This window comes from Varroa destructor, unplaced genomic scaffold (assembly GCF_002443255.2).
Source record: "Varroa destructor unplaced genomic scaffold, Vdes_3.0 BEIS01000003.1, whole genome shotgun sequence".
Lineage (NCBI taxonomy): Eukaryota > Metazoa > Arthropoda > Arachnida > Mesostigmata > Varroidae > Varroa > Varroa destructor.
The window spans coordinates 26419591-26433080 of record NW_019211456.1 but is presented as its reverse complement, the minus strand read 5'-3'; the positions used below and the strand labels follow the sequence as shown (position 1 = coordinate 26433080).

General features: G+C 38.6%; 1 protein-coding gene and 1 long non-coding RNA gene across 3 annotated transcripts in view; one reads left to right on the top strand and one right to left on the bottom strand.

Moving 5' to 3' along the window:
• The window catches only part of LOC147756733 (uncharacterized), a 42570-nt gene that overhangs the window by 1331 nt on the left and 27749 nt on the right, over window positions 1-13490 (bottom strand). The window lies entirely within an intron of this gene.
• On the top strand, window positions 6511-12067 carry LOC111247769 (uncharacterized). 2 transcript variants are annotated; one of them, XM_022799094.2, is made up of 5 exons: window positions 6511-6954; window positions 7309-7453; window positions 8757-8885; window positions 9008-9082; window positions 11853-12067. In XM_022799094.2, the coding sequence occupies exons 1-5, from the start codon at window positions 6823-6825 to the stop codon at window positions 11912-11914; spliced, it is 543 nt and encodes a 180-aa protein (XP_022654829.1). In that variant the 5' UTR covers window positions 6511-6822; the 3' UTR covers window positions 11915-12067. The 2 variants fall into 2 exon arrangements, with proteins under 2 accessions (XP_022654829.1, XP_022654826.1); XM_022799091.2 differs by having other exon boundaries at window positions 6514-6954; window positions 11847-12066.

The window sequence follows — 13490 nt, the reverse complement described above, 5'->3', positions numbered from 1 at the left end:
AGCATAAACCAATTAATGAGCCACAATCGATACCTGACACACCTAAACGAAAAGTCTTGCCTCTGAACCGTCGCAAAGTACAAATTGGAGTGCCTACTGCTCTTTGATCCAGTCTGTCCGCGTGAATTATTGATTTATTTGTTATAAAAAATATACTTCATGCACCCGTACTTCATTCTAACGTATCAGAAATATGGCTCAGAAAAAAAGAAGCTAATATAGATGCGATCCCAAAATCGGTTTCCTCTGCTTGCGATATTATATATGTATATAAATAAAATATATTTAAGCGACATTCGATTTTTTTACCACCTTGGTCGACAATGCTGTGTTTTATGCAGAAAGGCTGACATTAAGCGCAATAGAATACGTGATCCGTGAGCGACAACACTTTAATTGTCACCTCGGTCTATATAGTTTTACTAAGTCGAGGCCTGCAGCCACCATTAAGCATTGATGCTTGAAACGGCTAAGGCCTTTTCAGCATCGGGATACAAGCCGTGTTTCCACCTACGCCAGGCTCCAAGCCTGAACCACTTTCTCAAGCACCGGTCAAAACATGTCCTTGGTAGAAGTCGCAGTTGTTTTCGATTTGCAACCCGATTTCGGTGCGGTTGGCCGTGGCATATTGAAAAGTAAACCTGTATTCCGGTTGCGTTAAAAAGAGATTCTTAATAGATTGATCATAAGCGAATTTAAATGCCATTTATTAAAGCTATATAAAGTGAGTAGTAGTAAACGTTGATTTTCTCTGCAGTTTCAACCTTTTTTCACCAAGCGGTCTAGCCGCTTCACCTAACATACTGTCTTTCAAGTCAAATATACTAGTATTTCTGTAGTTTTATGTCAATTTTATTATTTTCCTAAGGGTACATTGTGTCTGACAGAAATTCTATTCTTCATAGAAATTTTATCTGCTTTTTGTTTCTCCTCGGTACGGAGACTAAACTGAACTGCATCGCTGGTCCCTTAACCCTGAAGTAACCAAATACAGCATTACACAAGTGATTTACTTTAATAAGATAATTTAATCATAAGTTCAGTAATATCAAGTTCTAGTATAATAACTTCATCTATGTTCCATAAGTTGTAAGCGGATGGGAGTACCATCTCGTTCAGTATTACTGTGGCTCTAGACTTTCTGAAGACATGGTACTATATCGTGATACCATGATAAAGCTTTTGACCTTTACTTAACTACTCAACTATGTTGTCAATGTTTTTCTTTTGCAATACATCCTTATTCCGGGTTACAGAAGCAGGTGTTTTGAGATCATTTGGGAAATGGTACTATACCTCGAAAAGAGCCTTCGAAACCTTCGAAAACAAACGAATTGAGAGTTGAATGGGCTAAACTAAATCTTGTAACACTTGAAAAATGGAAAATAGACAATTTGTTACCTTTTTCATGCACAACACCTACCATCTTGAAAACAAAATTAGATTAATTTCGAAATATATATATATATGAAGACGTTCGCTGCAGCAGCAGTATTTCGAGGCCGCTTTTTTCTCATGACATCCTCGCAAAGCAGCCTATTCCGCTGTTTGAATATTTAATCGACACCCAAGACAAATCTTCGATAGAGCTCTATGGAAGATGGGCGCGTGCAAGTTCGTCACGGTGCTCAAGTGCGGGACCGCCAATCCTTTGTCGATGCAAATTTTTCATTCGAGATCGCTATATATTCCTATATAAGTTGCGTATATTGGCCAACTGATCCGCATACTTGGATGCCCACACGGATCCAGCACTGTATTTAGCACGCTGTTTCTACTCTGTCTCTACGCTGTTTCTACCCTGTCTCTAACGAAGAATTATTTCTTTCCGCGCTGTTTACGCCATGCTAAATTTCCAATAACGGCTGTGCTAGGTATTGTCTCCGAAGCATAACTTGATTACCATAATGCAAGACGATTGTTTAGTTACTATCCCAGAAAAAAAGTGGTGGCATTTTAAGCTTAAGACATAACGAGCCTATTTTACATCAGGCAGACTAAGAGGCCTTGGTCTACTACTTTACATATAGTATTCCATAATTTTGCAAGTATCCTAGAAATTATTTTGTGGGAAATAAAGTGGCGATATGTTGCAACTAAAAAAAAAACTCACATTTGTTTTTAAAGTGATAAGAAATACTTATAAACCGAGTTGATTGATAATAAAATAATAATTGATAACAAAATGCTTAGCCATGAACGGCTATTTACTGCTAGATTGTTGTTTAATCGTTTAGCAACCTATAGGATCATATAGATCTTGCTTAATAACACTTCAAGAAAGGTTACGTAGGTGTGAGTGTGTTCATTCCTTTATTATTTTATTATTAGTAAAAGTATATAAATGATAATTTGTTCCTCACAATCGTTCCAGACTTTGAAGTCGATGTTGCCCTCGAGAAGATAACATTAGAACTGTCTTTGCCATCAGATATTAAATACTGCCTCTTTCTTCCTGGTTAAAATATTAGCCAAAAAATATAGTAGACATGTTAAAACACCAGTAGAGGCAATTATGTGTGAAAATTAGGGGTTTATTCAGCTATTCCTGCTCCGAACCCCGTTCAGGGTAACACGGTAACGTCACTTTCCCGAAAGCATTGACCGCTTCGTATATTTAAAAAAGCTGGTCAATTGATTGATATATTAATATATCGCAGACGTTTATTATGTATAAATATATACTTGAACATCTATTTACGAATATTAGTACTTGAAAAAACCAAACTTTTATGTACATACGCATATGATTACAGGTACTATACGTTGCTATTTTGAGTTATCTTTTGAGTAGGGAGATGGTGCTACCTGACTATACGCAATTAAAGGAATGAAGCTAGATATTAATCTTCCGAAACCCTAGGTCTGTATTTCTATTATGTTAGTGTGCTAATTATGCTTTACGTTTTGCTGGTGGATAATGTATGCCGATTTTAGTTTTGGTCGAAATGAAATATGAAATAAAATAAAATTTCTATTGACATAACCCCTGTGGTAAATAAAGTTTAATGTTTTTGTAAGCTGCTCGTTTATGGCGCACACAAATATCTTGCTATTTATTCAGTAGGTGTGAGTAACAATTGTGGAAAAAAATTAAGCAAGCAAATAAAACATAACAATTATTAAAACACCGAATGTAAAGTATACAGTGCAAGAAGTTCTCTCCACGAAAATCCTGGATAGTATAACTAAGATCTCCGACAGACCACAGCTGATTAAGGTTGATGATCGGAACTTGCTAGGTTTACGCATAAAGCCGTTCGTTGAGGTAATACCGACGATTTCATGCTCTTCCAAAAAAAATCTGAATCGATTGATCTTTGGGTGATGCCATTTCGTGCATGGGAACTAGCTCACCTAAGGTGCTCATTAGCAGCCCCGTCTGAGAGGCCTGATCACGAACAGACAGTAGCCTTTCACGTCCTTCAACCATAGCCAAATGCCGGGGTTTTTGCCTATAATTGGCGACATTGTCGTAAACGAGATTATCGTGAGCTATCATGTAATCCACTGGGTGGCACAAAATCTTCTCCAGTCTCCTTGTCGTCCACTAGTGTTTAGACACGGTTTAAGCCTTACTAGAGAAATACTTTGGAATCGCTTCCGGCGATTAGTCGAGAATTTGTCTGAGACGAGCGGTGTCGATAGTTGGCGATACAATTTGGGATAGTTCCCTTATGAGGGACTAATGACGGTCGAGTGGTATCAGACATTAATGGCAATCAAGTTTCGTTGCTCTCAATGTGAAGTGGTAGAATTGAAACGTTTTTTGAGGCATCGAGAACTTTTTGAGTCGCCGACATGTATCTCGTGGCCAATGGAGAGTGGACACCGATCATCATTATCTTCATCTATCTCCTGGCCAAAGCAGTTTATTTGAAATTAATCAGAGTTCAGATGGAGGCATGAAGCGGTCACTAGCTGAATTTTTTTGGCAATTATAAAGACGCTATATAAAATAAACACCAAAAGAAGTCTCAGAGCTGATTAAAAAAAAATAGCGGAAATAAGTTTATCAATATTTTGCGCGCATGCCTGTCTATAAATTTTGCACAAAACTTTTTTTTGCTAAAAATTGGCCGCGAATCAGGGGAAGGAGAGATATACAAATTCTTACTTGCGATATTGTAGACCACAAAAGAGCGCCAAGCAGTCGTTTAATGAGACTGGTCGAGGATTAAAGGTTGGTAAAAACAAGCGATAAATAGAATGGTTCAATGAGCACTGCAGTATCGTAAATTAATTGTTTTCTTGGATGGTGTCGATTCATTCGTCATTGTGTCTTTCGGCAAATGAATTGGGAATATAGGAATAACACAAACAGCAAACGGAACCGTGAGCAGATAAATTATCAACGTTACACAGGGAGGTAAACGATCATATAATATGATTGTATTCTGGCTGAACTTAAAGGTGAATCGTTTGTGGACGGTAAACTATCAGGACACTGTGTAGCACAAAAGAGGAAACGCTCATCTCTATTGTTTTTAATTGAGCAAAGCACAGCCAATGCTGTAGGAGAAAGCAGGCCAATAATCGTCTATAGTAGCAGAAAAAAAATTGCATCCTAGTGTCAAACGTACTGATCATACTTTAGTTAAGGATTAGCGATGTAGTAGATATAGTAACCCGTATGTTTTTGAGAAACCATAAAAAACACGATTTAAAATTTCCTTTGATAACAGCGACCATGCACATCAAGATCGTCATAATATTTCAACAACATATGCGTACGACATGCTAGTAAAATACTGCCAGGCAAGGGCCTTCGCAAAAATGGTCGTTACTGATTCATTCCTATCGATCCAATCTGTTCTATGAGCCCATTTTGGGGAATGGGCATGGCGTCGAGCAAAATCTGTCACCGGATAAAATAATAATTCAAGTCGAACCATTCCGTACACTAATACTTTACACAAAACCTTATCACAAGAACTTTAGCGTTTAGTGCAGCTTTTTTTCTTTGGTAATCTCTCGATCGGCTCTGCCACTCAACGACACACATGCAGATCCTCGATATGTTCGAGAAGTCCCTCACAGATGATTGCCCAATACCTAGCGGGCTCATTTACAGACCTCTTTCGAATATGGAGCGACGTTGTATGGACTTAGCTCAGGACCAGTTTTGCATATTGTCGCTTTGTGAAAACACCCGTTATTGGCAGTTATCGGAAGCGACAGAGAAGGGTTAGATTGAATGTATCTCCGTTTACTCATTTCGACGACAGTTCCCATTTTATTGCGGATAATACAGAGATGAACATGTAGGGTGTTGGCATGATAGGTTTCTTACACTCGTCACTCGAATCATGTCTCAAAGTTAATCTAGCAGAAAGTTCTGGATGGATGAGAATTATGTGTCCACATTATAGGCAAGTATATAAATTATCTATTGAATCGGATCAGCAGGAAAATATTGTTGGAAAATGCTGTTGCCTATGCTAAGAAGAACCAGCTATTGTCGTTAATCTCTTAGGTTGTCTTTCGACATAAAAGTCAGCCTAGCTACAGAAAAAGCTATCATCCGAAACAGGCGTAATGATCCTAACCGTATTTTCGCAAAATCAGCTTCAACGATACGGGTTCTCCGCTGCGCACCACCTTTGGGGACATTTTTTGTTGGGATGTATACATTCAAGCAAGTTTTGGCCTGTAGGCTATTCTCATCTGCAGCTGCCTTTGTAGTATCATTTACGCCAGATACGTCTCAAGTGAACATTACGACTAAATCAATCTGTTTCGAAGCAGATTTCGGCCTCTTATGTATATGCATTGCTACACCCAAAGCGTGGTCGTTGTAAGCTGACATGCTAAGGCTCACAGTCGTGCGCCAATGCCGAAGCTTTTGCGTATATCCTACTGTGTACATAGTTGAAATCACGACACAGTAAACGTTGTTTACAGGCCAGAGATACACGAGAGAGCTTTGACAAAAACACTTTTCCGTAAAAGCAGCTCACTTAGATGTTCTTACATTTATAAATTTTTTATTTTTTTTTCATTCCGAAAGTACACATACATGGACGCCATTTTTTTGGCGATCGCTTTTAGTTCCAGCGGCTTCACGTTAAATTTATTTCCCTATAAAGACTTGAGTTTTTTTACAAAATATTGTAAATTAAAACTAAATCTCAGATATGTGGTCTAACGTTTTGTGCAAATTTTCGGCATTTCGTTTCGGGGACAATAACAATTAGCATTAGAGAAAAATACATATGGTCCAGAGAAGTGGGCCGCTACCTTTTAGCAACTTCTATCAGGACGAAACGTCAAAATCACCCAAATTATCCAGCTGGGCCTCGTTGAATATCGTTATGTCAGTAACCACGTTATTTAGTATTCGATTTACCGTGTCTGTTTAAAGCCAATTGAATGGTTTCATCTTTATCTATTCCGTAATTCACGTATGGATGAACACAAAATGGTAGTATTAGTTTTTGCTGTGCTATTGAACTGACCCGTTCCGGTATTCTAGAATTAGTTATCTCCTGCGGCGATATGACTGGGATTGAATGGACGTCTATCGACTGAACTAGGGAATTGATCGATAGGCTTGAACGGACGTCAACTCTGTCTTAACGAGTACCTGAAGGGAAACTTATTAGATGTACATAAGGAGAAAATGTGCAGCAGAGCCGCACTTTAGAATGTTGACGATAGCACGGTGTCATGTGCTGTTTGCTTCCATTTTTAGGTACACCGACCATTGTGCTGTAACAGAAACGAAGCAACATCTAAATATCGAAGTTGTTCTTTAGCCAGTGAGCGTCGATTCGAAGCAGCGCCTCGTGGTGAGGGCTAAATAGTGGTTAGTGGCTAAAAATGGACAGATTTGATTCAGAAAGAAGTGATCCACATGATACAACGGACTTAAAGACGTTGGATAGGGCGGAACTTGATGCTGATTCCAGCGTACTGTCGACTTCTCGTTCACACGAAACAACGGATGAAGTTGTACGTATCAAAAGGGCCGCTCCTCAGAATACGTTATTACGTCGATAAATGTTGTACATCATCACAAAGTAACTTTCTCTCCATGTCGAGTCGAAGTAACTTTATTGTATCGATAACTAACTTGTCCTGCAGTAATTAACCCCTACCGTTGTTCTGACAAAAATTGCATTCTGTCGTTGGGCTTCTGGCAAGCAACATTGTCGGATATCGACAGCATCTGATATTATTCTATTTTTATGTACCGTAATTTTGTACTTCCTTGTATTAGCTATTTGGCCTCTCCGAGAGCAAGCTGTTGTACTGAATCTGATTTTTACTTGCCATCGATTTTTGCAAACATATGCTTTTCAATAGGCTGCGGGAAAATTAAGGACTCTCAAGGACATCCCTGACAGACGCAACTCGTTAAGTTTCTCTTACAGCGACGAGGAAGACGACACCGACCTTTTCCCAACTTTGACAACTGAGAAGTTATGTTCGAAGAACAGCGTTTTACCCAGTTTGTATCAGTTAAATAGCTTTATAATTCATATTTATCGAGAGTTGTAACGTATTTGAATCGTTTCAATTAAGTCATCCTTTTCTATTGGGCCTCAGCTGACATGACCTGGCCATGATTTGACCTCAACGAAGGCACAATCTGTTAAGGTTCTGCAACGATTTAGGACAAATGCTGACTGAACTAAGCTTCATCATGAAACCATGAAAAATAATCCAGTTTGAAGGTTTTCTTTATTTATGGTAAAATTACTTTAAAAGTACCTTCCAAGGCATACCGGAAAACGCCGACGGCGTTCTTTACGTCTTGTTACGGTCTTTTTTCAACTTAGCAAAGCACAGCGCGTCAATAAGTTTTCACCACTTGCTATGCAAGCCTAACCTACTTTTGCCAATATGTTGACGCATGGTAACTCATAGTTACTATAGGTATTTATTAACGAACGAGTAACAAACGAACGCGTGTATGTGGAATGTAAAGCAAAAAGAATCCAAGAACAACGACTTGATAGGGGATAAGCAATGGTGTGATTAGAACTCACTGCATTGAATATATAGCGAAATTTTAAAGATACGTTTTTATACCATACGGAGTATAGCAAGCAATTAGAAGATCGTAAGCTGACGTCTCTAAAGCAAACATAAGGTGACGCAGTCTTGTGAAAGACGTGCACCGAACAGCGGCATTTTTCTAATAAAATTTGCGTTTAGTAATACATGTTTGTAAATTAAACGAAGAATATAAAAGGATCTATTTTTTAAACAAATCTCTTTTTCACTGTTTTCTTCACCGGAGATCACAAACAAGTCCAGCTTGACGTAAACACTGTTGATCTATCATCTCATAAAACTTGATGGCTTTCAAACAAAAACCCGCACGTTTCAAGTGATTTTCGAGAAAGTATAATGCATCAATTGTACCTAATAATAATAATAATATAATAATGTATTGTATCGAAGAAAAATCCTCACAAAAAGTGCTTATTTCGTTCTGATTGCTGAAAAATGGGATATTTCAAAAGAAACTGTCAAATAACATCAAACAGTGTTTTTTTTTTTCATGAACAGCGGTAGTATATAGAGTAGTTTAAACGGATCTCTATTAAACGCGATCTGTGAAAAGTCATTGCAGGTGGCTGGCTGTTTAAGTATATGATAAGGTGAAATTCATAGAAAACGTTTCCTGCGTTGCAGCTGCCAGCGGTAAAAACAATGACTGTTTGGTTCTAAGATACCTATTTGACACTTTAAATTCAACATTACATTTAATCGATAATTATTTCAAATCCTGACTTCTGTGACAGATTCAGCGTCGGCGGAAGGTGACATCGGCGAGTTTGCTGCTCGCATTGCAGAAGCCAAAGTGAAGAAAGATAACATGAAGTTTAGCTTTCCGGAACCGGAGTTCCTCAAGGAGATCCCGAAATACGATCGTATGCAGCCTTCCATTTCGTACCTTCCACTGGAGCACTTTTTTATTTTCAAAAGTATCCCTTTTACTGAACTATAACGATGCATAATTTCGCAAAAGATAAAAACTGTATGACCTTCACAGGCGACTATGAAGACCACGAGTTAGAGGACGCTTCTGATCTTATTCCGCTGTTACTCAGTACCCAAAAGATTAAAGGTAGGTTCACACAATTTGTCAACTTTCATTTTTAATCAATAATAGCAAATTATGCCGAACGGCGGACGACCTGTTCAGAGATCAGTAATTTGTTGGTCAGCTATATCATGTATGTGGAAATCTGGTTTTTCTATTGCTTTTTCTGAGGCAAAAATACGTTTAGATTCATTTCTCAACAGCGCAATTGCAGCATCGGCAGCCGTCTATTTTTCATTGGAATTAATAATCAATACTGAATAAGCTTTGCTGGATACAGTGGAAAACAGTACATCATCCGAATGTTACGTCTAAGTAAAACAATTCTTCATTAAAACTAGAGATAAGTTAGATAGCATAAGACTCGAGTAAAGCTGCAATAAAGGCGTTATATTTTTTTAAATTTTTCCTATAGCAAACAATCTTCAACAAGGGTTTGGCCGTCTTGCTTTTTAAGTAATATGAGTGCTCTCACTTTTGTATGACCTTTTAGCTAGTGCCGGGCCGACATGGTCCATTATAAATGCTCCTAATGTGGCCTTCGGGGGGTATGGACCACTGTTCATGCCGTATAGGAAAGACCTAATGAGAGGCAACGTTAAGATATTTTTCCTGACAAAAGAGAAACAATCACTATAGCCAATGGCAATATAAGTCTGGTGCCTGCTATCTTTTCACCAACGCAGCTTCATTATTGACGGTGACTCAACGTCTGTAAATCAAACTGTTCCCATGAAGATTTCACCGTGCCCATGCGTTTATGCAACGGTGCCTAGAAACGCTCGGCTGAATTTAGGTTCCATAGTAGACTTGGATTGGAGTTTTTAAAGACGAACTTGTTTAATATTCTTTAGCGCAAACATCTAGTGGAAAAACGTGAATTTACAAATTCGACTTTATAATACGAAATAATTTTTTTTTTTGCTATTTATATATATATATATATATATATATATATATACAGAGGCCTTATTATGATTTCTGTACTTGAATGCATCAATTTAAAAAAGGCTAGGCACCTGTATTATTACAATCGCAGCATACACCATGGAGAAGTTACTCGACATCTGGCACCTGGAAGGTGCCGAATACTTCTGCCTTCAGATTAATTTTGCCCGTGTCGTTAATTTGTAACTGCGCAGAAGTCCCTAATAGCAGTCAACTTCGACAGAAGTTGTCCATCCGTACCAAATGTTGGTGGAATAACTTCGTTGCAATATAGGGTTGATGTTCGCGACTCGGACCATGCGTATCGTGGTGCTACCCATTCGATCTTCTCAGATTATAGAAGGTTGTATTAAAAGAATCAACCAGAATCTAGTAGTTGAAAAACTTTTACCCTCAAGGTAACGTCAAGTTAGTGGGATTGATTAAGTAGAAAAGGGAATTCAGTTGTTGTGAAGACTAGTAGCCTATGTGCGCATAGAGTACGAATCTTTGATTGCAATGAATATCTTTTTTAAATATTGGCTGGTTGCTTGCCGACCAAAACTGTTTGGTCCAATGGGTAAGATAACAATGATTTCACTGCGTAAGTAAAAATAAGACCTTGGAAGACCACTAGTCTGACCATGTTTTCGCAGAGTCATGATGACGTTGATAATTAGCTTTGATTTACTACACGTAGTAAAGTACAATCGTGCTGTATCAACATAGTGAAACTCATAACTGTCCCGTCAAAGCTATTGTATGCCACGTCATATGGTAGCTGCACCACACCGAAACGACGCGCGTGGCGTCTGGCAAATGGAAATTCAGCAAACTGCATAGAATGTGGGGAAACCCATTTACCACACAGAATGCATAACTATGTGTCAGGTAGCCTCGTTCGTTTCTCGCTAGGCTCTACTGCTTGTAGTTCGTGCGTTAAAACAATTGGCATCGCTATATACCTTTCCATACATTGATAAACTCCTATAAAGATCTGAGTCTGCAGCTCAGATCCCTTCTGAATAGCGAGGTGTTGCCTAGAAAGTATACGTATTTGTTCAACGATAACCAGTGCAGTCTCATGGCGTGTTTTTGGCAACGCAAATTTAAATCGGTAGCGTTTTTCAAGTTGAGCGCACGAAACATGTTCTATGACTGCCTAGACAGCAGCCGTGCTTTGTCTGAAATGTGCTGGGCAAAAGCTCGTTCGTAGACAAAATCAGATCCAGGTACGTGAATTGGTTACGTATTGTAAGATTGTTGTGCCTATATGGGGCGTGTAAGTGGCAGCGAGACGTCTCATCCATAAGGAACAAGGATGATAAGATCGTCGCCACAAAGCAGTGTTTGTACATGTTTCGATAAAACGGGTCATATAGAGAGAAGAATATTGGGCTTAGCATAACATCTTGTGTTACGCTAACTGACTGGACCAACCGCTTAAGCTGGGGCACTTCATCTGGACTAACCGGGTGCTCCTGTAAAACTGTCGTGATCAGATATCGTATATTCTGAAGAGCTTCGCAATGTACAACTAAAATCCTGACCGACGTATTTTATCAAGTATGGGATTAGTCGCATGCAAGGCTGTGCTGTCATATTAACGGATGGAGCAAAAATAGGATTATAGTCGGAAAAGCCGTGGGTCTAGACTCAGAAAATGGGCATACAATGAGGAAAGCAAGTGAGTTAATGGCTGAAACGTAAGAATGGATGGGGCTCTTGATAGTAAGTTGCTTTTCTTCTACTGTGAAACTTGAATTTCTCCAACTTACGTTGCGATCCACTGGAAGACAACTTTGCTCCCCCGTAGAGACGTTCCTGGACAAAGGCAAATCTTGATAAAATCGAATTTTAGTTTCAGGTGTAGAAGATAGTGCCACAATGAAGTTTGCGAAGCTTACATTGAACGGTCATAAGGAGTAGGACGCGATTCGCTAGAGAATTTGGTCGGGACTTTTACGAATCACGCCGAAAATTACAGCAGGAATATAGTGAGCCAGAACGAGCTTTTTCTCGCTGGATTTCAACCTCGGTGTTTTTTGCAAATAAAATTTATCTGCCTGAAACTAGGAGCGTCTTGAATAAATTGGTACATCTATTATAGAACTCTGCGGCATTATATCGCGGCTTGGATAGAAAAATTCATCATTAATCAATGTCCACGTCTTAGATCAGAAAGATCGTCTTAGAGATTAGAAAAATGGTTTGTCTAGAGGGGAAGACCTGTCGCAATTTCCGCGCCATTAAGTACATGAAAATTTACTTCCTTTACGTAAATATAGATTCACCTTTAATATATATATGTATACGCAAAGAATAGATCTACGGTAACTTAAGTCCGTTGACACCCAAAGGCAAGCAAGGTAAATTTTAGTTTTGGTAGGACAAGTCTAGTAACATCCTACTGTACAGATGCCAAACGTTTCATTTCGAAGGCATCGCAATAACACATAAAACCCCTTCGTAAGCTTTATGGTAACTTATTAAAATCTTTCAGCAAGTTCCTTTCCAGCTCGATTCAAGTATCATTTTCGTGCAATATGACCAAAATAGACACTGTGCGATGTAGGTTTATTGCGTCTGTAGCAACCTTCTAACAAATCGGTCTTAAAACCTTTTATCTATAGGAACAATCATACGATGTAGTTACGACAAACACTTGTAGAAATACCTATGAGATATTTACGTGCAAGACATGGAAGGAAGAACATAACTAGATAAGTTGTGAAATATTGGATACGTCTCTCGTATTCAGTGTCTCAAGTTCTACGTTCGGCATCGCCGTCATGCATTCCATCAGACAGCTGGCCTCAGCACGAAACGAAGTCTATGTATGCCCTCTTTCGAATCTAGACCGCGACGCGCTGCTATTACGGGGATCTTTGTCGTACCTTGTCGTCTTGGACGACCAGCTCATTAAATAGCTGATAAATAGACGCAAGAACTACTACTGAAGAGGCAACGAAGGGAGCAAAGTTTTTAAAGTAGCGACCTTGCATTAGAAAAACTAAGAGACACGACGATTTGAAGCTTGATAATTGCTTGTCAGATTAACTTGATGCTGAATATTGCATGAGAAATATAATAATCAATAAAAAAAAGTTGTGATAGAAAAAAAATGTAATGGGTTAAGCATCGAAAAATATGTGTATAGAACGTTTTTATTGACCCGGCATATATTTTGCTAGATTGACTATAATGTTTGCTCATTTGAGATTGCTCTATGTATATATGTATATAGAGACATGGTGCTCCGTATATGGCCTGCAATACGAGGCCTCTATTAAGATGTCTGTACTGTTTTTGTATTAATTTAGTGTATCCTTAGGAGAATCAGCTTGCCTTAAGCACCCGAAAACAAACGGATATACGTATGATGCGAATAAGATGTGAAGTAATACTCTTCGAAGGCTAATACTCTGTAATGCACGGGCACCTTTTTCATAGACTTTTTGTAGGAGATTTATTTTAATGATTTTAATTGTTGCACCTAAAAATC